The sequence below is a fragment of the Podarcis liolepis genome, assembly GCF_965112155.1.
Source record: "Podarcis liolepis genome assembly, chromosome: 3".
NCBI classification, from domain to species: domain Eukaryota; kingdom Metazoa; phylum Chordata; class Lepidosauria; order Squamata; family Lacertidae; genus Podarcis; species Podarcis liolepis.
The window spans coordinates 75,757,434-75,784,389 of record NC_139557.1 but is presented as its reverse complement, the minus strand read 5'-3'; the positions used below and the strand labels follow the sequence as shown (position 1 = coordinate 75,784,389).

Sequence of the window (26,956 nt, the reverse complement as noted above, 5' to 3'; positions counted from 1 at the left end):
GAGATAGTGTTATGAGCAGAAGTAAAATAACAGTTATGAGCAGAAGTAAAATAACGGTTAATAACACAAGAACATTAGTCTTTAGTAGAAGAATGTATGGTTCAATTATAGAGATGCAGGTTCTAGGTGAATAAAGGTAAAGGGACCCCTGAACATTAGGTCCATTCGTGGCCGACTCTGGGGTTGTGGCGCTCATCTCACTTTATTGGCCGAGGGAGACGGCGTACAGCTTCCGGATCATGTGGCCAGCACGACTAAGCTGCTTCTGCCGAACCAGAGCAGCGCACGGAAATGGTGTTTACCTTCCCGCCGGAGTGGTACCTATTTATCTACTTGCACTTTGACGTGCTTTCGAAATGCTAGGTTGGCAGGAGCAGGGACCGAGCAATGGGAGCTCACCCCGTCGTGGGGATTCGAACCGCCGACCTTCTGATCGGCAAGTCCTAGGCTCTGTGGTTTAACCCACAGCGCCACCCGCGTCCCCTAGGTGAATAGTGAGTGCCGAATGCACACCAATGCCCAATTGCATTATTCTGTGTTCAGGCTATGGATAACCATTCTGCTTCCAAATAAAGAAAAGAAAATAAAGTAAAAGAAAGCCAAGAGATGAGTTGAAAGGTGGGATCTTGAACAAACTGGATGTTCAGTGAAGTAATCAGATGGTGCCTTTGCCAAAGATTCACTGTTCACCGCTTTCCCAGATATGGATATTCCTTATGGTTAAAAACAATCAAACACAAGGCAGTGTTAATTGGTCATAAAACTGCAATCCTCGGGATTGTTGCTCCAGAAATGTTCCCCTGAGTGTTAAGTGCCAAGAGAGCTGCAACTGCAATGCCAGTTGCGATGTGTGTGGATTTTGCTGCTTGTCACATGGGTGAGGGCAGAGTTGCACTAATCGGTGCTTAGTTTCTGTTTCAGTGCCGCCAGTCCCACTCCTGCAGCTGGAGAAGTGCTGCACTCGAAACAACAGTGTGACCCTCGCCTGGAGGATGCCACCTTTTAGCCATAACCCAGTGGAGGGTTACATCTTGGAACTTGATGACGGAGACGGTGGCCAATTCCGAGTGAGACCTTCGTTCCTCGTTGATTTATGTTTGGCATCCTTAAACAACTGCTTGTATTGCCTACTGGCGTTTAGTATCAAATTGAAAATCTTTTCAATCCAGTCTTAACCTGTCCCTGAAGAGGACCATTCCCTTCCCCATGACAGAAGAATAAGGTCACATCCACCTCATATATTAAAAGGACAATTCCCCCCCCAAAAATAATTTGTTATTATTTTCTTCATATGATCTTTTCCCAACAATTCTTATTATCACAATATAATCCCTTTGACTCCACCGAGTCTTGACTTCCGTCCCTCCCTGTAGCTGGTACAGTGGTGCCCCGCAAGACGAATGCCTCGCAAGACAAAAAACTCGCTAGACGAAAGGTTTTTTCGTTCGTGATTTGCCTCGCAAGACGAATTCCCCTATGGGCTTGCTTCGCAAGACGAAAACGTCTTGCGACTTTGTTAAACCGTTTAAACCGTGCTTCGCAAGACGAAAAATTCGCTAGACGGCAAAAATTGCGGAACGAATTAATTTCGTCTTGCGGGGCACCACTGTATATACATCACAATCTTATTGCGTATATTATTCTCATATCCCTACTATTACATTGAAGGTATTATTCCAGTCCTGCTAGTGTCTTTAAGCTTTTATGGTTCTCCTTTAAATATTCAATGAATTTACTCCAATTGTTATAGTATCTCTGGTCCTCTTGGGCCCGGATTTTCTCTGTCAATCTGGCAAGTTCCGCAAAATCTGTCATCTTCACCTGCCACTCCTGGATGGTTGGTAAATCTTATGTTTTCCATTTTTGGGCCAGTAGAGTTCTTGTGGTGGTTGTGACATACATAAACAAATTCTGATCTTTTATTTTAATCTCTCTTCCCACTAGACCTAGCAAAAATGCTTCTGGTCTTTTGGGGAAAGTGTACTTGAATATCTTTTTAAGTTCATTGTAGATTGATTCCCTTGTCACAAGTCCACCACATATGAAAACAGTCCCCGTCTACTTCTTTACATTTCCAACATTTTCTGTCTCTCTTTCTATACATTTTAGCCAATTTTGGCTATATTAAAAGGACAATTATACCACTTTAATGGTCACAGCTTCCTCCAAACAATCCTGGGATCCCCTGACAGAGCATCCTTAACAAACTATAGAGCAGAGGGTGATGATATGAATCATGTTTTTCAGTGCTGGCTTGCTGTTTGTGGAATGTCTTGCCAGGGTGTGATCATGATCTGTTTTTAGGCACTAGTCAGATAGCCAATCCAGATAATGATGGGGTCCACGGAACCAAAAAAAAGATTCCCTTCCCTAATCTAAGGGGATGGGGCTTAGGGAGAGAGGGAGATTGGACTGGCAAGTGGTGCAAGTACAGTGGTGCCTCGCAAGACGAAAAGAATCCGTTCTGTGATTCTCTTCGTCTAGCGGTTTTTTTTTCCTTGCGAAGCAAGCCCATTGAAGGATTAGCGGATTAGCGCTATTAGCGCTATTAGCGGCTTTTAGCTGCTTTTAGCGGCTTATCTGCTGATCAGATCAGCTGATAAGCGGCTTAGCGGCTTAGAAAAAGGGGGGGAGGGAAAAAACCCCAGCAGGAACTCGCAAGACATTTTCGTCTTGCGAAGCAAGCCCATAGGAGATTCGTTTTGCGAAGCACCTCCAAAACGGAAAACTCTTTCGTCTAGCGAGCTTTCCGTCTTGTGAGGCATTCGTCTTGCGGGGCACCACTGTACTGCAAATTCTCCTTGCATGGTCGCAACATTGCTGAGATTAATTGTTTTGCAACAAGAAATTCCATGCGGTTTACTTTGAAGGGTCTTATTAGGAAAGATCCCAGGTTAAGAAGAATTTGGTGAACTCAGTTGCTGCCTTTCTCCTTGTCTAGGAAGTGTACGTTGGTAAGGAGACCCTATGCACTATTGATGGCCTTCATTTCAACAGTACATACAATGCAAGAGTCAAAGCCTTTAATTCATCAGGAGTGGGCCCTTATAGCAAGACTGTTGTTTTACAGACTTCTGATGGTGAGTAACTTTAAAGATATGAAAAGTTACTTCTAAAGATTTCTCTTTGTCTAAAATCTATGGAAGCTTTGAGATTCTGGTAGTTTTCGGAACAACTGTTTCCAACTCAGTTATAGAGTCCACATGAACTGCTGGGCCTTGCTGTGTGTGAATAGAAGCTGTTGGTGTGTTGTGTGGGTCAACGGCACGCAATTAGGTGACAGGAAACTTGGTTACAGTGAAACCTAATTAAGATTGGTCTTGCTCAGCCTCCATAAGCATCACTGCATTTATGTATGTGCTTTCACACTTTGTACTTTGCTCTAACATGGACTGAGAATGTCCCACAATTTGATAGACCTATTAATGTTAGTTGGCAAGGAAAAAAATAGGTATAAAAGGAGAATTCCCTGGATACCCAGTACTCTTTGGTGAAAGAACCCCAGCAGGGATTTAAAATCACAAAATATGCAGCAAAGTAACGCATAGAAATATAGGCTGTTGGACCTTTAAAATATATCATCGTGAGTTCTAAAACTCCCCTCTTCCAAAGTTCCGCACTTCCCCAGCATAGAAGAAGATCACATGTTTGATAAGTTTAAAATGGTTTACTTATAAACTCTCCAAAGGTCAAATTCATCTGCTTTTCAATACAGCATTCAGAAAACACAGGCAGTGAAACTTGGCCAAGTTACAGTAGGAACACAATAATGCAGTCAGAGCTTGGAGCAACCAGCTCACACCTCTTTACACGTTTTTCTGGTAGAATGAAATACAACAGTAGGCTTGATTGCCCAAGGAGAGGTAGAGTGACCGAGCAAAGCCTGGCAGGGCAGATTACTCTATAGCATTAAGCCCTTCATGTGTTAATTAGATTTAAGTGTATCGTGTATATTAGGTTGGTTATCCCACAGTTAATGCTTTGAATATGTCCAGGGCCAGACCAAAATATTGACTGAACTAAATCTCAGTAAATCTTTGAACTTTTTAACCATCATTAAACAACAGAAAAAGCATCAAATTCAAAAAGCATTGAATTAGAGCTAGAAAGGAAAAATCAGGAACATTTTGTTCGTTTTCAAGATGCAGCTTGTTCAGGCAGCACCTACAGATGAATATTTTTGTTCAATTTCATAGTGTGTTGCTGATTCTTCTTTTGAAATTGTCATGTAAAGTCATATGACACCATGCAATTGATAGGTAGCAGCCCCACCCACCTGTAAATGTGGCCCACTCAGGGTTAGTGAGAAAAGGAGTATTGTGTGGCACACACATAGTTTGTAGAAGATATTGTGTGGGGTTTTTAATAATAATAATAATAATAATAATAATAATAATAATAATAATATCATTTTTCATTGTGGGAAATCAGTTAATTTCACTACCTTATTAACTAATGCTTTAAACTCTTAATGTTTAACACCATTTGAAACAGGGTGAGGGAAAAAGTGGTCCTGTGAAACTAGAAAGATGATGAAGTTTATGGAACTGAAAACTGTACATAGACCCTTAAACTATTGGCACCTAAAAGCTAGAAGCTACTTCTGTAGAAAATGGAGATGTCCATTGCTTTTACAGCCCCCTTTCCCTAATTATACATCAATGATGAATTCCAGAGCTTAATTACATTTTCTCTCTGTGGAAATAATTTCCTAGCAATGTCTTATAAAATATGGATGTTAATTCAGGCTTCGGTTCTCTGTAATTACACTTGCTATCCATATGGGCAACCAAAGAAATTAATATTGATTAATGATACTTAACTGTCATGAATCACAAAACACAGGTTAATCTCATCCTCTCTTCATATTCATGTTGCCAAACTATGTCAGGAAAAACCATTTGTTCCCAAGAATCTCTTTTCTTTTTTAAAAAAGTCTTCAGATGATCATAATTTGTAATCAACCTGGCCACTGATAGAGCAAAATATGCAAGCCTGAGCGAAGGGATAAGTTGCAGCTAAATTCCCAAGATGAACAATTTTGGATTGTGAGAAGATGAAGATTTGCCTATTTGTTATTTATGTAGCTCAACTGGGATGTTCAGTGTCGTACAACAAAGCTAGTTGCTAAGGCTAGAATTAGACATTCTAGCAGATGTGTAGCTGCTACCAGAAACAGAAGCCTTAACTCTTAATTCTTTCTGGTAGTGATATAGAATGAAGCTACCACATTGTGAATTTTGTGGCTTCACAAGAACCAGCCAATGAAATCAGAGTAAGAACAGGGAAATCTGCAGCACAATGATGTCATGCAATATTTCACAATGATGTCATGTAATGCCACACATTTTCATCACTAGATTTGCTCCGGGGGAGGTGTGGAGGTGGGATATAAATGCAATAAATTAATATATATAAGAAATCGTTTTGTTGTACATATTATCATGCATATTACCATACATTGGCAGTTGATGTGTAATAAAAATTCTCCTTATCACTTGACGAAGGTGATAAAAGAGACCAAGTTATGTTGAGGTATATAGTTGAATAGATTGGTTGTCTGTATGGACTTCAGCATAACATCCTTAGCTCTCAGTTACTGAAATCAATGGAAATTAAATGTGATTTATTTATTTACTGCAGGGATAGGGATCCTCAAGCCTAGGAGCCAAAGGTGCCTCCTGGACTTGTCTACCTGGCCTTTGGGACTCTCCCACAGACACCCCCAGCCACAGCCCCTCTCCCCTCCCCTGCTTTGCATCCCCTCCAAATAATAAATTACTATTACTATTACTCCTTTTTGCCTGGCAGCAAAATGGCATTGGATTTTGATCCTGCTTCTTGCTTGCCTGGATAGAGGATAAAGAGAGGTCTGTGTAAGAACTAGACTCCAGTGCAAAAGTGCACTTTGTCATACCGTCCAACGTGCCACAGAGGAAAAATTGGAACACAAGACTTTGGGGGCTGCAGTCCCCCCAAACACATGTCTTTGGGGGGCCCCACTCTCAACGGGAGCCAGGTGACTTGTGCGAGAACCCAGCTTCCCAGAATGGGTGTCTTTTGGGGCTGCACTCTCGTGGGAGTCAAACGGGACAACCCAGGATAGAGTCAGAAGCTGGGATGGTTTCTGTAATACCAGGATGTCCCGCTTAAAGTGGGACAGTTGAGGCGTATGCTCTGTTGCTCTGCCCTCTTTTGCCATTGACTCAAACTACCAGTGGCATGTGGCCCTGGAAGGTTTCCCAGAAGGAAAAGAGTTGCTTGGACTTAGTACATTTGTATCCTACCTGTCTTCCATCATGGAACTCAGGGTAGCCAGGCCACAATCTCTCTTCTTCACCTGCTAATCCAGTGTTACTTTTCCAAGATAGGGTGCAACAAACCAGTGCCTTTTGTGGCATCCTTCTAATCCGTCTACACTTTCTTTCTCAATAGTGGCCTGGTTTACATTTGATCCCTCTTCAGCCCATCGGGACATAGTCCTTTCAAATGACAACCAGACTGCTACTTGCAGTAGCTATGATGACCGCGTCATCCTGGGCACAGCAGCTTTCTCAAAGGGAATCCACTATTGGGAACTGCATGTAGACCGTTACGATAACCATCCAGATCCAGCCTTTGGAATTGCTAGAATCAACGTCGTCAAGGACATGATGCTAGGAAAGGATGACAAGGCATGGGCTATGTACGTTGACAACAACCGCAGCTGGTTCATGCACTGCAATTCTCACACCAATCGGTAAGCATCCAAAGACATTTTCTCATGTGCATGTGGAACTTTCCCCTCTCAGGAAGTCACTTCTCAAGAGAGAGGGCTTTTGGGAACCCTTCCAGCATTTCAATCCTAGACATTGCAAACTTTCCCCATAAATCAGAAGCTTATTGCTGTGTAGTTCTGTTGACATTTGTTGACATTATAACTTCATTATTTTTTATGGCGTCTATGGACCAAGCTAGATGCAATATGAGCAGCCACTTAATTTAAACCTGGACCTGCTTCAATCACATATAAATCAGCGAATGGAGAGGAGACTGACAATAAGGACACCCAAGTGGCGTGTACTAAACTTCCCCACCAAAATATTACCTCAAGACAGTCTCTACTCCAATCATTTTTCTCTTCAACCAAGCTCTAATTTTGGAAGTGTGGATGGGGCAGAAATCTGATTCATTTCTCACTTAAACACAAACTTGCCTAATTCACAGTTTCTGAAAGAATACATGAACTGAAACACAGTCATCCTTTGAAATCTGCACTTCTCTAGATTTTCCAATGCAGTTCTCCAGCAAAATAATGTACTCAAAAATGCATATACCAGGGTAAAATGTATGTATAAATGTGCATAATAGTGAAAATTGCATTATACATTTGGAATACTGAATACATTTCTGGTCACTTCACCTCACCTCACCACAAAAAAGATCCAGTGGAACCTCAGCTCCCAAACCCCTTCCCGCTCCCAAATGAACATTTTTTTTGGAAGGCGAACATCCAATGTGGCTTCCAATTGGCCGCAAGAAGCTCCTGCAGCCAATCAAAAGCCTCACCTTGGTTCCTGAACCGTTTTGGGAGTCGAACGGACTCCTGGAATGGATTAAGTTTGGGAACCAAGGTTCCACTGTATTGTAAAGTTGGAAAAGGTTCAAAAGATGGCTATCCAGTTGATCAATGGGATGGAGCAACTCCCCTATGAGGAAAGGGCACATGGTGAAGCAACCTGGTGATGATTTCCTCAGAATCTGAACTGCTACGTAGACTGAGCCAACCCATATTTAGAGGCATTGTGTAAGTTGGCTGCTAATTTCTGTGCCAGTGGAAAAACTGTGCTCCATCTTAGTTCTGGAAACTTTCAGATATTTGAAGATCATTATAAAGGCTATATATTATCCTCTTTACAATAAATGTTGGTTTGCATGTTATACCTAAGCAGGGAAAGCAGCTGGGCAAGTGAGGCCTTGTGTGTGTGGCAGAAACATGTCTGTTGGCCTCCCCACCTCATACGCCTGACTCCCTTATGTTGGAGATGATATTTGCATAAAAGTGCATAGGCTATGTACACACAATTTGTATCCTTGGCAAACTGAGGGTATGAACTATAAATTCAGAGCCTGCACATGTTGGCATGGATGCACATAACCACTCCCTGATTAGAGTGGTTGCCCAGTGCATGGAGACTGAGCATGGCAAGGGGGTGTGGTCAGCGTCTGTGTTCCTGAACATGCGTACACCACACATACATCCATGTGTGGAATGACTATCTGCACAGAGGTCAAGGTACAATTTTGCTTGTGCTGCTATAAAGAGTCAAAGAAAGGCTCTCAGTGGTGGTAAAATCTGCAGCGAGATTCAGGCATTGTTTCTTTGTTTATTTATTAAAATGGTCAGTTGTTTTATCTTGCCCAGGGCAACCCAAAGTGACCTACAGCCAAACAAATAGTCAATAAACCCCACATAGAGTAGAGACATTAAAACCAAGAAGAATGAGAAATCCATTAAAAACATCCCTCCCACAGCTGGATCAGCGATGGCATTGCTAGATCCTGCTAAAGGAGAAGCTTTTCAGTGCAGTGTCTGAATTAGTGCTTCACTAATTTAAACGCTTCCTGTGGCATTCTTCTCAATAAGGCTTTTAAAAAAATCTTTCTTGCTGCATGCTGGGATTTTATCCATCTTTACTATGCCCATTTTAAAATGTGGAGAAAATAATGTGACACCTAAGATTTGAATGGAGAAACTGTGAATCACTTAACATTGTCTTAGAACATAACGAAAAATTGATGTAAAGGGAGAAAATAAGGATAGCCCTGCTAAACAACAGCAGCAGCAGCAGCAGCAGCAGCTCATATTTACCATTTATATGTGACACTTTCAAGTATTCTACGCCCATCACATAGATTATCTAGTTGCAGTCCTTACTACAACCCTGTAAGGTTAGTGCTATCAGCCCCCTATATTGCACATGATAGTACTTAAGACTGCGGGAAATTGGTTTTTCTAAGGCCATCTAGTGAATTTATGACAGAGATGAGAATCAAGCCAGGGTCTCCTAGACTTGTAGTTCACTTTCCTGAGCACTATGCTACACCAGTAGCCTGATAATAATAATAATAATAGTAATAATAATAATAATAATAATAATAATAATATCTTTATTGTCATTGCCCCCTCTCGGGGACAACGAAATTACTTGGCTGCTCCATCCACCCAGGTAGGGCACTCCACACAAAATCAAATCAACTATAAAAACACTAATTAAAACAATACAGTATAAAACAGCAAGGAAGATTAGATGACTTTCAAAGTCCAGGCTTCCCATTCAGGGCCGAGATCGCTCTGGGGAAGAAGCTGTTCTTAAGACGGCTTGTTCTTGTCTTCATCGTCCTGTATCTCCGTCCCGACGGCAGGAGCTCGAAGAGACAGTGACCAGGATGCGATGGATCTTTTACTATGTCCAGTGCCTTCCTATGGCACCTTGTGGCATAAATCTGCTCTAAGGTGGAGAGTGGGCAGCCAACAATGCTCTCTGCTGCCTTAACAACTCTGCACAACCCCAACCTGTCCCGGGTAGTACAGCTTGACTTTGATTTCACCAAACCCGAGCCCTTGTCCAGCTTCTCTGCCCACAGTACCCACAAAAAGAATAATCAATAAAGCTTGCTTGGGGATCCTTACCATTCTGTCAAATCCTGTCTATTATCCATTTCCTTGTTGTTGAGCCAAGCAGCTTAGCTATGATTAACTCCAGCCTTCCCCCCCTCTACTAGCCCTGGAATGCTGATTCTATATTTCAGGAATGGAATTCCACTAGATCCAGAACTTTAGCATATGTTTAACGTGTGAGGTGGAAATGAAATGCCATCCTGGCCCCTTCTTTCATGAGCCCAAGACTTATGATCCACAGCTCAGGAACAGATAGATTAATTGCATTTATTTTAGACAACCTGCATATTGCATATTACACTGGCATAGCAGGGTCACAAATACTGGAGAGAAAGTAGGATGAATGGCTTGAAGGGTTTCTTATCAGTTTGCAACCCATTTATAGGATGGAAAAATAGGCTTGAGATCTGCTCAAAAGTTCCTAAAGACAATGAGCATGTTTCCATTTCTTTTCTCAGAATAATTTTAAACCTGCCGAGAGTAATGTTTCCCCCCAAAACAATACACATCAAAGGCTCAGATATCTGCCCCTTTAAAACCCTGATTAGATTTAAAGAGGAAATAATGTTAATCTCTACTAAATTTAGAACACTGTGCTGCTTTCAGGCCATGTTGTGTTGCGACAAAATGGCAGCACTCACTCATTGTCCTAGAAACCTACTTTATTAATGTATTCTCAGGCATACTGGATTATAGGCACACAATCTATTTTATGACATATCACCAAAGCTTAATAAAAAGCTATTCTGTGGAGGACACAGAAGGGAAATACTTTTTCAGATTATTATTCATTTTAAAATTATTATTATATTATATTATATTATATTATATTATATTATATTATATTATATTATATTATATTATATTATATTATATTATATTATATTATATTATATTATATTATATTATATTATATTATATTATATTATTATAAATATACAAATTGAGTGCTATTGCCTTTACTCAAGATAAATTACAGAATATCACAAAACAGTGATCAGACAGAAGCAACTAAATACATTAATGTCAAGACCATAATTTTTGCTTCTAGCAGCCATGGGATGCTCTTAGCACCCCCCCCCCCTTATTTGCTTACGATCTTTCAGTCTGACAGTTTCACCCAATCTAGACAGCTGAGTGGTTTGTCCTACCTTTGCCAGCCACTACTTTATGGTGGGAGTATTTGGGATTAATCAGTTTCTGTTATTTACAGTTTTTACTGCTATTAATAAATCTATTACCAAAGGATTCTGAGCTGTCAGTACAATGTCATACATACGGTAAATACAAATGTCAAAACTGTAGGATATGTTATAATTTTTTATCTTGTTTACTTCCTTAACAAGGCTCTGTCCAATTTTGGGTGAACCCCCCCTTCCAGTAGACCTCCCTGTCCTTTCCCATGTTGTTGAGGGAGGGTCTAGACTCTCACAAGTTGCTTTTCCACAGCATCAGGTGGCAAGAGGGGGCAGAAAACTACCCCCTGCAAACTTTACTAAATAAACTTAAGCTCAAAACCATTGTCACTTAATTGAAAAAAATTGAAACCACTGAAGATCAAAATGTATTTGATATGCGTGCTCATTAAAATTAATGTTTCACCATTCATCACATCGGTGAACTTTATCACCTGATATTTCAACCAAATAATATTACTACAATGATATTTCGCAAAAGAACCACGCACTGATTAATGCACAAATGTTACCGTAATTATAGTATTATTATAGATTGTTTCACAATCTCTCTTAATCCTGATGTAATTATTACTTCACATTCCCTCTTATGCTAATGGAAAGTAGTCTTAACATCCTCCCTTGTGATCATAGTAATTTACCATAAACATTGCACAATCCCCTAAGACTTAGTGTTATGAATAAGGGCTTGGAGACAGAGAAGCAGGGCTGGAGTCCTATTTATTCAATGGTACTTTCCCCTCCCCCCCACCTCTCCTAATTTCTTTATTCAAGGAAGACAATAATAAAAAATGTCAAACGAAGGTGCATCCTTGCAGGACTTCAGTACTACACAATAGATTCGTTTAAATTGATCTAGTGACATAATAAAGGTAAAGGGACCCCTGACCATTAGGTCCAGTTGCAGACGACTCTGGGGTTGCAGCGCTCATCTTGCTTTATTGGCCAAGGGAGCTGACATACAGCTTCCGGGTCATGAGGCCAGCATGACTAAGCCGCTTCTGGCGAACCAGAGCAGTGCACAGAAACGCCGTTTACCTTCCTGCCACAGTGGTACCTATTTATCTACTTGCACTTTGACGTGCTTTCGAACTGCTAGGTTGGCAGGAGCAGGGACCGAACAACGGGAGCTCACCCCGTCGTGGGGATTCGAACCGCTGACCTTCTGATCAGCAAATCCTAGGCTTTGTGGTTTAACCCACAGCGCCACCCGCATCCCTTAGTGACATACTACTCACCCTTTAACTATGCCTTTCCAACCCATTGTTTACTTAGTTTCTTACTGTGGTCCTCTCCTCTTTTTATAATGATGTTATGCATAACTGTTCCAACAGTAGTCAAACTTGTTTAAATATGTGTGTTGTTTTCTTCACTCTCCTGTATCCATTGAAGAGTGAAAAGCCATACCTCAGTAGTAGAGCATCTGCTTTACATGCAGAAGATCCTGGGTTAATTCCCCAGCATCTACAGCAGGCATGACCAAAGTTAGCCCTCCAGATGTTTTGGGAGTACAATTCCCATCATCCCTGACCATTGGTCCCATTAGCTAGGGATGATGGGAGTTTTAGTCCCAAAACATCTGGAGGGCCAAGTTTGGCCATGCCTGATCTACAGGTAGGGCTGGCAGAGATTCCCTGTCTGAAATCCTGGAGAGCTGCTGCCAGTCAGAGTAGACAATACTGAGATGGATGGACCAATAGTTTGGATAATAATAATAATAATAATAATAATAATAATAATAATAATAATAATAATAAATTTATTTATACCCTGCCCATCTGGCTGGGTTTCCCTAGCCACTCTGGGCGGCTCACAACAGAATATTAGAAACACAATAAAACATCAAACATTAAAAACTTCCCTAAATAGGGCTGCCTTCAGATGTCTTTTAAAAGTCAGATAGTTTTTTATTTCCTTGACATCTGATGGGAGAGCGTTCCACAGGGTGGGCGCCACTACCGAGAAGGCCCTCTGCCTGGTTCCCTGGAACCTCACTTCTCACAGTGAGGGAACCACCAGAAGGCCCTCGGAGCTGGACCTCAGTGTCTGGGCTGAACGATGGGGGTGGATACGCTCCTTCAGGTATACTGGGTCAAGGCCGTTTAGGGCTTTGAAGCTCAGCACCAACACTTTGAATTGAAATTTAAGATTATATTTCAATGTCCCTATGTATTCTGCTAAAGAAGGAGGCTGATATAGCTTCTTTTCAAAGCTGGTTAATAACAATTATTCCCCCTGCAGAATACATGTTTTTACATTCAACTTCCATTGATGTTGAATTTAAGCAAATACTATGTCACTCATGACATTTTTCATATGAGTTAGAAATTGTTAGTCAACTTCACAGAGAACCAGAAGAGTTTTGTTTTCCCTTTTGGCTGTAGATTTGCTTGAAACTGATGCTAAGATTATGCCTTGCATGTCAGGATGTAATTCTGTTGCAAAACTCCAGTGACATTAACAAAGCATAAGTGTGTGTGGTCAATGCACATATTCAGGAAATTTCTGGCTCAGTGGTTCTATACACCATAGTGTTGGGCTAGCCTACCTTCCCTGAGGAAAAACACATTACCGTAATGTCAAATCAGTCTTGCATGTAGTAGTTGGCTGAATCCATAAGCATAGTTTGATCCTGCCGTTTAAGCAGCTGTTCCTGTCACCTTATCAAGAGTTATTAGTAACAAACACAGATTTACTAGGAGCTAGTCTCATAGCCTTTGAGTTCCTATTTCATTTAAGCAACATATTTTCATGATGGGCAGGTCGGTTGGAAACATATGCATGTAGTTCTTCCCTGTTTACTTTCAATCAAAAACTAATAATAATAACAGTAAGCACAACAGAAACAACACAAATACCTCTGCGTATTAGTTTAATATAATACAAAATTGGAGTGATCTTATTTTAGAAGGGAACAGGGCCTTGGTTCATTTTTAAGAATTCTGAGGAAGGCAGATGTGCCACAGGTACAACTTCTTCTAGCAGGATTGAGCAAAGAGCAGCTGTTGATTGTCATAGCTTGAGGGCTGTTCTAAGGAATGGTGCCCTGTGGTTGCCCTAAAATTGACCTTTTCTATTTCTGTAGCCTTGCCACTTACATTTTCATACAAGTTTGAAAGCATACATATGACTTAGTTGTGTAGAATTTTCTTTTCACAAAACGTTATACTTTTTACCCCCTTGATACAGATAATGTTGATCATGGAAACATGTATCAACTTTAATTAGAAATCCTGGCATTTGAAATTAGTTTCTTGCATTGCATTTAAATAAGGGGTTGAAATCGAAGCACCAACAGTGTTTTACAAACCACCAGGGCCATCTTTACCCGGGGGTCCAAAGGGTGCAGGGCAGCCGGGCACCGAATTCTGGGGGGGCACCAAATGTATACCTACTGTATACTGGTCCCTCTCAATCGGCGGCAGTGAAAAGCAATGGAGCGAAAGTCCCCACCCCCCTCCTCCGTCACGTCAAATATTCCCAACGAGTCAGGAAACAAAAGCATTTTTTTCTGCTGCGTCGTTGTTACAGTGAGCGATTCCCCCCCAAAAAGCTAAACAACTTTGAGTTTGCCCCCCCTAAAAGAAGGTCAACAACTTTGGCTTCCCCCTCCCAAAAAAAGCTCAATAAAAATTAATTTGGGGGCGGCTAAAATAAATTTGGGGGCGCTGGGTGGATCTTTACACCCCGGTGGCACATATGCTAAAGATGGCCCTGCAAACCTCAAACCCAAATAGCGTTACGTGGGGTCATATCCAACACTGCAAATCAAGATTTGTAAAATTGTAGTTCAGCCGTTTCAAATTTAGGAAATTTGGTAAGTGTGGGCCAATATATCTTTCAGGTTCAACTCTACAAAATCGTAATGATTATTTCATTCTTTTCCTGTGATTTCGTAAGAGATTCCTGCATTAAGTACAATACATCAAGGTAATGTAGCTAACATAGGCATTTTTGTCTCTGATCCTTAGAACAGAAGGGGGTGTTTCAAAAGGTGCAACTGTGGGCGTTCTTCTGGACCTCAACAAGCACACCCTGACCTTTTACATAAATGGGCAACAGCAGGGACCTCCAGCATTTGAAAATGTGGAGGGTGTCTTCATGCCTGCATTAAGCCTCAACCGAAATGTGCAGGTAAACTTAATTTTCCCACAGATTTATTTATTTGCTTTGGTATCCCACCTTTCCTCAGAGGAGCTCCTAGTAGCATACATAGTTCGTCCCCTCCTCATTTTATCCCTATAACAATTCTTTGAGGTGGGTTAGGCCAAGAGATGGTGACTGGCCCACCGTCACCCAGTCAGCTTCATGGCTGGGTGGAGATTGAGTCCTGGTCTCCCAAGTTCTGCTCTCACTCCACACCATGTACATTGCCAATCTTTCTGTATAAGCTGGAGCCATTTCAAACTCTGGTCATTTTTCTGTAGGGATTCAATTGCTTACTGACACATTCAATTGCAAATAGACAAACTTACGGTAGGTTGTACAATTAAAGCAGATTTGATCCTTTTCTTCAACAAACCTGCCCCTTTCATATAACTTCCCCACAAACTTTGTGCAAACAAATCAGGATGAAAGCTATAAAACAAAACAAAACCAGGTTGTCTGGGAGTAACCAGAATCAAAATCAGAGAATGGGTGGTACAATTTCCTTTATCCAAATAGCCCAGTCAAGTAGTACAGTATTATTTGTTGGTGGACTGGCACAAACTGCATGAAAGTCAGAAGTTTTGGATGAAGAAAATCTAACTAGTTAAAGGAAACACAGTCGTGTGTTGGTTCTCGAATGCCTTGGTATGTGTACATTTTGGCACCCAAACGCCAAAAACACAGAAGTGAGTGTTCCGTTTTTTAAACGTTCTTGGAAGCCAAACGTCCGATGCGGCTTCCACGGCTTCCGATTGAATGCAGGAAGCTCCTGCAGCAAATTGGAAGCCGTGCCTTGGTTTTTGAACAGTTCCGGGAGTCAAACAGACTCCCGGAATGGATTAAGTTTGACAACCAAGGTACCACGGTAGATAAAGGTCTACCAGACACTCTTTATATATCCTGTATAAATTCCCCCTTAACTGAGGTGATTCTGGGTGTAGGCAGGGCAGGCAGTCATTTGGGCTGCATTCACACAAGCAGTGTATTCTGTTTCTCTGACACTTCCCTAACTTCTAAATTCCACACTATATTTGAGCTTTCACATGATATAAAACAGGGGTCAGCAACCTAAGGCCCATGGGCCACAAGTGGCCCACGGGGGTAGTTTAACCTGCCCCTGAGCCGCCCCCGAACCGAGCTGCCTGCTCGGCGAGTCCCCGCACGCGATCTGGCCCACAGAGGGATCTCCACTGGAGTGAACTGGCCCGGGCAAGGTAAACCTTGCCAACCCCTGATATAAAAGACTCTTCCAGAAATCTAGTGGGATATAGTGAGAGTTTAGCACTCAATTCCACGTTAATTGCTTCCAGAAAAAAATCTGCTTGCAACCCCATTAACTCAGTGAAACTCAGTGCTGAAAGTGAAATGTGGGGCTGTATACCTGCATACAGATCTTTCCTGCCATTTTCATGGGTAAATCATGGGGGAACAGAAGCATGCATGTGCAGAAAGGGTGAGGGAGTGGCAATGTTGTCCAATGACATTCATTGTTGTGTCAGGAAAGAGATGAGAGGAGGTAACTCCTAGCAACCTCTTACAGAACCCTGGGTTTCCATGGAACCCCAGTTGAGAAAGGCTGATTTAGACTAACTTCTGACCCACACAGCATTTTCAGGCCTGAGGCTAAGGAGCTTCTCTAGTCTGGCAAGGTTATGGAGTTTCTCCACACAATGCATGGAGACTCCATAGCTAACTAAGGCTGTGAAAGTATTCCACAAAATGTTTCTACTTAGCAATTGCCTGGAACAGCAGTAGTCAGAGTGGTGCTCTTCACATATAACAGGCTAACAACTGCCATCTTCCCTGACCATCGATTGTGCTGTCTGGAGCTGATGGGATTTGGGAGTCCAACCATTATGTTGGCTCCCCTTGTCTACTTGTGAGGGGGAGGGAGGGAGTTCTAATTTGTCAAAAGGGCAACTTCAAGTGGTCAGAACTGTCTTTTTAAACTGATGAGAAGCCCTTCCACGTTGACTGGTTCCTATGCTATCAAACTCATGGTATAGTTGAAGGTTTCCTGCTTCATCTTCAAGTTTCAGTTCTAAGTCTTCTTTCGTTTTTTTCTCCTCGCAGGTGACTCTGCACACAGGACTCGAGGTACCTCAGACTGTCAGACCACCAAAGCTGCCGAGCAACTGAGCTCCTCTTACGTAAATCTGAGCTGGATTTTATAATCTTTCTAAATAGATTTTGGCATAAATATATACGAAGCATTCGTCATTTAGATCAAAATCAGAATTGGTTATTAGACTTAAGTAACCTAATGCTGCTTTTTGTCTACATGCATTTCAAATGTTACAGCCTTCTGAGAGTGCTTGCATCACCAAATTTCCTGTGCAGTAGCAGTGTGTGAAACCTGATTGGTCTGCCCATCTAAAGTCAATCACATAAGTGGATTTTTTTAATATCAAAAAATGCCTCATTTTCCTTTTCATCCATTTTTCCTTTAGCCACTCAAGTGGCACATGCCAGAGAAAGTGAAAAGTACTTTATCACCATTGATTAGACTGGGATTAAATTCATTGTTGTTATTGCTTTCCATTCCGGTCTCTGAATGTGGATGATAATAGTCCAAATACTGTAGGTACTGTTTGGATATAAAGGACCCAGTCCCACTGGTGGGATTTGGACTAAGTGACCTCTGAGGCACCCTCCAGATTTGGGCATGATGAAACAGGAATGAAATTGTTTGTGGTCCCACTGAGGTCAGTAGCATAATTCTCAGTGATTCCACTGTGAGCAAGGACTTACCATTTTTAAAGCAATATATGCTGCAGGCCTCAAACTGATTGCTGCAGAATAATGCTACCAGACCTCTGCACTGGTGTAGCTGCTTGCAGCACTTGACTGAAGCTCATGCAGCACTAATGTAACTTCATGATTTGTGACTTTGTGGTTGAGAATATAATCAAATGATTTGCAAACAGAGCAGATCTCTGGAAGAGATTCACTCATTAAAACACAGATAAGAACATGTGGGGCAACAAAGCAGAGATCCCATATCTACTCAGTAAAATAATAATAAATCTTTAACATCTTTATGTGATTTTAGATCCTCTTCTTTTACCTATGTCCCCCACTCCACCTTTCTAGTCAATATTCTATTATTCAACAGGACTTAATTAACAAAACCACTAAACCATATACCATTCATATCCTCCTTCTTCCAGTCTAGCACAATGGACTTTGCTTAACTTATCACTCATACATATTCTTCCACAAGTATTTGTTGGATTGCAGTTAAGCCCTTTTTGAAGTTGTTTCATGGCTATCTGAGATGCCAGCTGAGTCAATCTCTCAGCACGTAGCAACAACTTCGTTCTTAGGGCCAAACTAGATGTGACATTAACTGTGTCTGTGCATTTAGCACACTTAAAAAATAATAAAATGAGCTGATGTGGTGCTATTCATTGGCAGCCAGGGTGGGTGGGTTGCTCCCAGCTCAAAGAGCAGCTTCAAAGGAATGATTTTAGGAAGGATGCATCTCTCCACCCTGCTTCTGTGATCCCAGTAGTTACCTGTCCCTGATGTACTTTAAATGCAAATATGTATTTAGTATGAGGTCTAGTGGCCAGGTTCAGACAATTTTTCTTGGCTTCATAAACCATGGTCAAAGTGGACTACTCCTTCTTTCTTTACCCCTCCTCTCCTTATGCCAGCTTCAGCACTTAATTATTGGTTTGACATTAAGCCAGAGTTCCCCATTACTGTACGTCTGAACCAGGGAAATCTGGGTTAATCACAATTAATTAACTAGGATACTAAACCTGGTTAGTTAATGAGATGAAGGCTGGATCTAGACACATCAAAAAACTGTTTCTGGAAAATGTGTTGTAAAGCTCATAATGGGAAATCACATTGCCAAAGAATCGAACTCTACAGCACCATATGGTGTCTCAGTGTTATAACACATTTATAATGCTTTTTTTCCTTTTTCCTTTTTTTTTTTTTTACTTATGTAGCTGAGTCCTAAGTCACAGTTCCTCTGATCAGACATAATAGAGGACTCTGGTTAAATACCAAGCCAGGAACTAAGTACTGAAGGCAGATTTCAAGAGGTGGAGGAAGGAGCACTCAGTCCTTGTTCCATGTTTCATGTACCATGATCTATGATGCAAGGAAATATTGTTCAAATCCTGCCATAGGGTAGCAAATGTTCTAGTCTGTGATGAGATGGTTAGTATTATCAACATCATGCAGCCATTACTTTAGTCTGGATGAAGATGAGGCCTTGCTCAATCAAGTTCTTACATAACTTCACCATATGTTCTTTCATAGTATTATTTTACCAATTATTTACCTTTCTAATGATGCTATCACTCTTTGTACATTTAGATGTGCATCTAGGCTAATACACATGCTCTCCTCCTGTTAAAAAGCAACACATGCCAACAGAAGTCCCAGGTGATGCAGGTGTTGTTGCAGAGTTGGGGAGGAATGCTGAAATGGTCTTCCACAGAAAGAGCCAGGTAAAACTCTAGCATAGAACAGGGGTGGGGAAACTGTAACCTTCTAAATGCTGTTGGACTCCAACTCCCATTAGCCTTAGCTACTATCGCCAATGGTCAAGGATGATGGGAGATGTAGTTGAGCAATATATGATGAACTACCCCTTCCCCGCCTCTTACCTAAAACCATCTCCCTGATATGCTAGTTTTATATGCATGGGGAATATGTTTTGCCGGGAAGCAGGAAAGACACCCAGTCCCTGACCGGCAGTCTGAAATTAAGGACACCAGAAATGGATATATCACAAGAACATTCTGCTCATCTGCTATAACACTGATATAATTATGTGCCCTTAGTTAATACAGTTGTACCTTGGAAATCGAACAGCTCAATTCCCGAATGTTTTGGCTGCCCAGTGTTGCAAACCTGTTCTGCTTTGTGAACTAATTTTGGAAGTTGAATGTCCGACAGGGCTTCCACAGCTTCTGAGAAGTCCAGAAGTTTTCAAATGTTTTGGAAGTCGAAAGGACTTCTGGAATGGATTCCATTCGACTTCCAAGGTACGGCCGTATAAGAATTTTATACATTCCAAATCCAGCTTTCTGCCTTGAATAACACCTCAGATATGGGACATACTGATATGTAGCATGTGGTTTATTTGTTGTTTTTTTTAAAGAAAACCTTGGCTAGTTCAGATGTTAAATTGGGCCAGGAGTCATCCCAGCATCTGCATCTGCAGTATGTGAGTCCATGGGTATAATAATTAGCAAAAAACATTATCTCCAGCATACATTTCTGAACATCAGAGATAATGGGAGTTGCCTATGACATTCTAGCTCATACATTGCATTGTAAAAATACATTGCTGTGACACTTCTGCTGAAATCAAACGTGGCCCTGAAAATCAGCACCTCCGAACCATGGAGACTAGGCATGCCATTGCATGCAGACATTTACTGTTCAGAGCATCATGGTAGGCATCCTCCACTCATCGTACATGTGGACTTCTAGTCATTATTTATTATTCATACAGGTATATTACATGGAAATCTGTGGTGCACAGGGGCGTGCATTTGACATGGAAACTGAATTTAATGCATCAACTGAATTTGTGATTATCAGGCTTATACTGCTGCAAGGATTCAGTGATTGGGCTTCACACAATTCCTAGAACTACTACACAACAGCCTCTCATGTGCATTGATCCAAATGCATCCCTATAATAGTTTCTGTGATTCAGTGTGGAACTTCATATGCAACTCAAATGAGCTTTCCATGCATGTATGCAGAGAGTACTATAACAGTGGAGAGTTATTGAGGAAGGATTAAGAAGTGGGAGAATTAGGAATCTCATGGTGAAGAAATGGAGGGAACCGCCAGTTAAACATTTCCATGCAATTCCAACTTTTTCTTTCAATCCCTGTTTCCTCCAGTCTTGCAAGTAGCAAACAGACACTAAGACTGCCAAGGAAAGAATACCAGTGGGTTGGACAGAAAGGTTCCCTTTCTCTGACAGAATGGTCTGGAAAGATTCCTTCCACTGGTGGGGGGGAAACTCATTCCATTACAGCAAATTATTTCCATTGGAGGAAGGAAGCATTTGGATCCAACTAACCCCGTGAAAATGTGTAATTTCCCCTCTTAAGCCTGCAAGCAAAGGTGCTTTCTGTTAAGATGTAGCTCTTTTTATTATGCTACTTTAATTTTAAGATACTTCTATATGACTGTGATATATTGACAGTAGCGACAAATGCTGTTCTATTTATTGAATTTCTTGTTTAAAAGTTATCAAAGGGTTCAGCATCAAGCCTACCTCACCTAACATCTTATGGACCCTGCTCACTGTGACCTAAGCCTTGTCTGAATTTAGAACTTGTACAGATAGTAATGACTTATTATACAAGTACTTCTTTGGAAATACATCATACGGCCATGATTCCCAAATGGCTGGGCAGCCATTTTGCTCCTGTGAATCACAACAGCTTTATGGGCCAGAGGTGAGCGTTGGGAATAAGGTGATGCAAAAGACTAAGAGGGTTCTGTTTCTGAACCAGCCTAAAGCCAACAGATAGGCCCAAGAAACCCAGTAATCCCATTGGTATTAGTCCCATTTAGTAAAATATTTCGGAATCACAGCTGAATGTTAGTGCCACATTTCAGTAATGTATTCCTTGTTATACAACCTTGATACCGAAAACACTGGGCTTTTCTTATTAGCAGTAAAGCAGCACTGCTTGTTAGTGTTAGATTGAGCTTCTATCTTCACTTTCAATGATCCCTTGCAATTTAAATTCTTGCAATCCAATTTTTAAAGGGATTTGAAATCATTTTTATACACCTGTTGCAGAGTTCTTTTTTTATAATTTCTCTCTGTGTATATATAGATATGGCACCATAAATTGGTGTGGTGCACTTGCACTAGACTTTTCTTGTAGATTGTGACTTAAAAAAAAGGTGTACCACAAGCTTAGAAGACTGAAGGCAATGCATGCAATTGGAAGGGGGATTCTTCCTTGCCGTGGAGAAGTGAATAATCCTCTCCATTTCTGTTCTTTCTCGGATTCTAAGGGAAGAATAAACTAGACAGAATCTCCACCTCCCTTTTATCAAAACTAAGGGCCATTTCATAGGAATGAGTTTGCAGCTTTTGCATTTTTAGGTGTACACTTTAAATATCTCTGGTGCATACAAAAAGCACGTAACATAGGAAGTACTAAAAAGAGCTGTTAAAAATATGTTAGGCTGGATTCACCTAAGAAGCACTGTCAGCGGAAGCCACTTCTGCTTGCACAATTGGGCTTCCCTCAGTTCCCAGCTATGCAGCTGTGGGAACAAGAACAACAGGAGGACAAAAAAAGGCAATGATAAATCATATAAGCTAGAATGAATGGCAACAGAGCGTCCCTGCAGGAAAACATACACTAATAACCCAGCTCAGCTATCTGATTATTAGTATGCAAGCATGGACTACGCAATTTGTGCATTTACACTAAAGGAAAATGCTGTTGCTGACTTTTATTCATATAATTATTTCAGACAACTGCTACAAAGCTTTTGCTACTGGCTACAGTATTTTCCCCCCAAAATTAGCAACCCTGCTTTATGACATTGCGGACCCACCATTAGCTTCCCGCTTCTCTAGCTGTTTCTTTTTATGTAATAACTTTGAATCTTTGAAGGAGTGGCCCCCCCAAATTTTCCTCCATCCCCTTTTAAGACCTCAACTGATGAATCCACATTACTCAGTTGTCTTTATCAATTGTGGGGGTGAGGAGGAAGAGAGAGAGATGTTTCAGGAATGATGAAAAGCCTTTTACTTACTGTGCAGTGTAGAGAACTATCCATTGTCATTCTTCCGCCTTCATAACTTTCCCTGACAAAACGGCCCCATTTTATACTGCTGCAGTTAATTAGAAGAAAAAATGATATGCAGTTGCTCAATAGTTTCCTTCCTACTGACAGATTTTTAAAATAGAAAACCCTACTTTTGCTGATTTCATTCTATGCGTCATTCATTCCATCTCCCCGCCTTGCGGGAAACTGTTTTCTCTTTAGGAAAAAGAAATCTGTGTCTGAAGGGACATAGCTCAGTGGTAGAGCATCTGCTTTGCATGCAGAAGGTCCCAGATTCAAATTCTGGCATCTCCAGGTAGGGCTGGGGATAATTCCCCATCTCCCCTGGAAAGTCACTGTCACTTGGTGCAGACAATACTGAGCTGGAGAATGGACTCAGTTTAAGGCAGCTTCCCATGTACTGCAGAAAGGACAGTGGTGTTTACTCAGAAGTAAGTTCCATTGAGTTCAGTGGGGCTTCTTCCAGGTAAGAGGGTAGAGTTACCGCCTGAGTTGACCTATTCAGGTCCGACTTGCAAATTGGATTTTTTCAGATTTAGAAGGCAGGCCAGAAAGCATGTCCCTCCTGAGTCCTGACTGTATTAATGAAAGAACAAAGTATAAAGAGAAAGGCCACAGTTTGACAGTGTACCTAAAGCCACCATGGGCTTAAAAGTGTCTAATTTACCTTGGATTATAGCCAAAATATATTGGACTGAGGGGAGGGGGGAAGGTGAAATAAGCTATATCAGAGTTTTAAGAGGAGATATTAATATGTAATGTAATGTATTATGTATACATACCAATCCATCTTAGTGTATATAATGCATTGTAATGTACCGGCGTAGTCAGTTATTGATTCGTGGTCACATTCCATTGTAGTGCTGTAGATTTTTTTAAAGACTTGTTCCGCAAAACGAAAAGGGGGGGGGGGGAACGCACTTGGTTTCCAAGTTTTTTAGGTGTTTTAGAGAAAGACAAAGTGTGTTGTTTTGACTTTTATCCTCCTCTTTTAATATGGACAATAAGTTTTAAGAGATTATGGCTCCGCCACCCACCACAGTGCAAGGCACTGCAGTTTGCTATCCGGTGCAATCCATATTCTAGATGTACACAACCCCAGCTCTGCTTTGCCTGCAGCTCGAGCCTGATCCATACATCTACCAGATCGGCAATCCTCTCTGTGCGGTGGAGGAGGAACTGAAATATGTCTCGCTCCTCCACCACACTCAGAGCATAATATATGAGGTAGGTGTTCCAGACTGAGTCACATGTGCATGGAAGCCTGTTTCACACCCACCCACCCACCCACACCCACCCACACCTCTTTTTTAGGTGGCTGAAATCACAAAACTTGAGCCTCCACAAGGCTTGTGGGATTCTTAGGTTATGGGTGTGTTTCAGGGGAGATTGAAACTGGGGACCACACTATATATTGCATGAATGTAATCAGTGTGTACGTTGTTTGTTGTGCAACTAGCAGCCCAGGGAGGGCTGGGAAGCCTGTGTGGCCTTGGGTTCATGTGAGCTCGGGAGAATGTATATGGTATGTATATGGTCCTTCCACATACATACAGACAGACATAGAAACTGCTGTTTGCATCTTAGTTGAGCCCTTCATTGGTGTACATGGAAGCTTCCCTTGAAACGCAAGCAGCAGCTTTGGAAAGACAATGTTTGATGAACTCTCCCTTCCCAACTCCTGCAATACTGAAGCTGCTCAGGCTTCCCTGCAGCTGCTATTTACATAGCAGACACAAATATTAATTACATTCACACAATGAATGTCAGCTCTAGCCTGGCCCTTAGACTTCAAGAGGCACCGGGCAGAAATGCACAAGAAATCTCAGTTGGATTCTTCTGTATTTTTTCCCCTACCCACAGCTTGCATGCAAGGATGATAAGGCAGAGTTATGGTACAGTTCTGTAAAGTCTAACCCTGGGTTTTGACCTACCTTTACAGCATCCTTGAATAGAAAAATTGAAACATTAATTGTAGGAAGTGCAGTAGAGTGTAGTCATAAAGTCACGTCATAACCTTGGTGAGTCCTTCCACAGTTTAAATTACCAAACCAAATCAATACAAGAATATAGTGGAGGTGGCTTGTTATTGCTAATGTTTAACCTCTTTCTTTCTTTCTTTCTTTTTTAATGAGCAGTTACCTATTTTTATTGACAATATTTATTTCAGAATCAAACAGGGCAGCAAAACCAAGCACAAATTGATTTAAAATGAAATACGCATAGCCAGGCTTCTCTAGAATTCCACATACACCATGATATCTACATCCTCACACAGTCTAATTTAATTATTTCAGTGGGTTTGTAACCTAGGACTGGATAAATCTACTGCATTCAGGAGATTTCTCTAAAAGCAACAACCCCATCCACCTGCAGTAGTTCCTTTCACACACCCTTGTCAGGAAAGAGAGTGGCAATTTGATGAGAAAAAACCCCAACATGATCAGACCCATCAATCTACATGTCTGGCTCAAATTGTTCATTCCAGCACGCTAAGTACTCTGGCAGAGAGGCTCTCTGCACAAGGCAAGCCATCCATGTGGCAACTGCTGCATAGAGATCCAAAGAAGGTACTTTTGCTGGTCTCCATCTGCATGGGTATCACTTGAATGAACACTCTCAAGCCAGACTGTGGTGTAGTAATCTAAGGACTATGGGCCAGCTTCCATTCCATATACAGTACTGGACTCCTTTTGGGGGGAAAACCCCATAGACCATGACACCTATGCTCGCAGCACATATTCCCTGTTGTGGGAAATTGTGAGTACCGTATTTTTCGCTCTATAAGATGCACCAGACCACAAGACGCACCTAGTTTTTGGAGGAGGAAAACAGGGGGGGTGGGGTGGGGAGATTCTGAATCTCAGAAGCCAGAACAGCAAGAGGGATCGCTGCGCAGTGAAAGCAGCAATCCCTCTTGCTGTTCTGGCTTCTGTGATAGCTGTGCAGCCTGCATTCACTCCATAAGATGCACACACATTTCCCCTTACTTTTTAGGAGGGGAAAAGTGAGTCTTATAAAGCAAAAAATACGGTACTTGAAAATCTGCCCTGCCCTGCAGGGTTGGGGAGATAATCTTATTTTGCATATAGCAAGTGGCAACAGATTTTAAATGTGGCACTAGCTTTATTTATTTAATTTAGATCTTGCCCTGGCTCCCAAAAGAGCCCAGAATAACAAACACAGCCATACTTTTCCTTAAAGAAAGGATTATAGAACAGTTACAATCAGAGCTTTATTTGGGCCAGAATTCACCGAAACTCAGTTCCGGAACCTCTCAGGTGGGCACCATTGCCATTGTAAGAGAACAAGGGAAGTATTCATGGTGAGTTCCGGCACCTCTTTTTCTAGAAAAATAGCACCAGTTAAAACATTATAAAAACGGTTACAATTGAAAACATTGTTTTGTCCAGTGATACAAGGAGTGCCAGGAACAGTGTTCTTCAGCCTCCGAATGCCTGGGTAAGCAGGCATGTTTTCAAATTCCTCCAGAAATAATGCTGGGGACAGACCTACCACACTAGGAGGTGCATTCCACAAATGGGGGACCACTACTGAAAAGGCCCTGTTATATGTCAACACCAATGAGGATGGCATGATCCCGCTGATGGCATGATCAAGGCTTTGCCTTGTTATCACTCTCTTTAATGTTGTCATGCAAATGGCTATGTTCTACCTCCAGTGCTATCAGTGGTCTGTCTCTGAATATCACTTGCTGGGAATCACACGTGGGGATAGTGCTGCTGCACTCAAATCCTGCTTTTGAACTTCCCACAGGCATCTGGCCACTGTGAGAACAAGCTGGAGGGATAGATGAGCTTTTGGCCTGATGTAGCAGGGCTCTTCCACTGTCCTTAAACTCTTATGTATGATGACTTCCATGCTCTTCTGTGAGTGCAGGCAAAGAGACTGTAATAAACATGTCAGAAGTGTGAGTTCACTGGATGCAACATTTAATTTCAAATTGAGAGGTGTTGTAATAGCTGTTATAAACAGATCAGTGACCTTGAAACCAATCACACGATCACTTCCAGAAAGTCTTTGCACAGGAACTTCGTGTACCTGTGTTATTGTCATGCGGAAGGGCTTTTAAACACCATTGTTGTGAAAAGTCTATCGATGTGACACAGAACATTCTATTAGAAAT

General features: G+C 41.5%; 1 protein-coding gene across 4 annotated transcripts in view; it reads left to right on the top strand.

Moving 5' to 3' along the window:
• Positions 1-23,005, top strand: part of TRIM67 (tripartite motif containing 67) — a 43,232-nt gene extending 20,227 nt beyond the window's left edge. For 2 of the 4 annotated variants that reach the window (XM_083496439.1, XM_083496438.1), the window contains exons 6-10: positions 910-1,067; positions 2,942-3,080; positions 6,436-6,739; positions 14,829-14,991; positions 17,080-23,005. In XM_083496439.1, the coding sequence (XP_083352565.1) occupies positions 910-1,067; positions 2,942-3,080; positions 6,436-6,739; positions 14,829-14,991; positions 17,080-17,145 (830 nt within the window). In that variant the 3' untranslated portion in view covers positions 17,146-23,005. The remainder of the gene's footprint in view (positions 1-909; positions 1,068-2,941; positions 3,081-6,435; positions 6,740-14,828; positions 14,992-17,079) is intronic. The other 2 variants (XM_083496440.1, XM_083496441.1) reach the window with 1 other exon arrangement.
• The last annotated feature ends 3,951 nt before the right edge of the window (positions 23,006-26,956 follow it).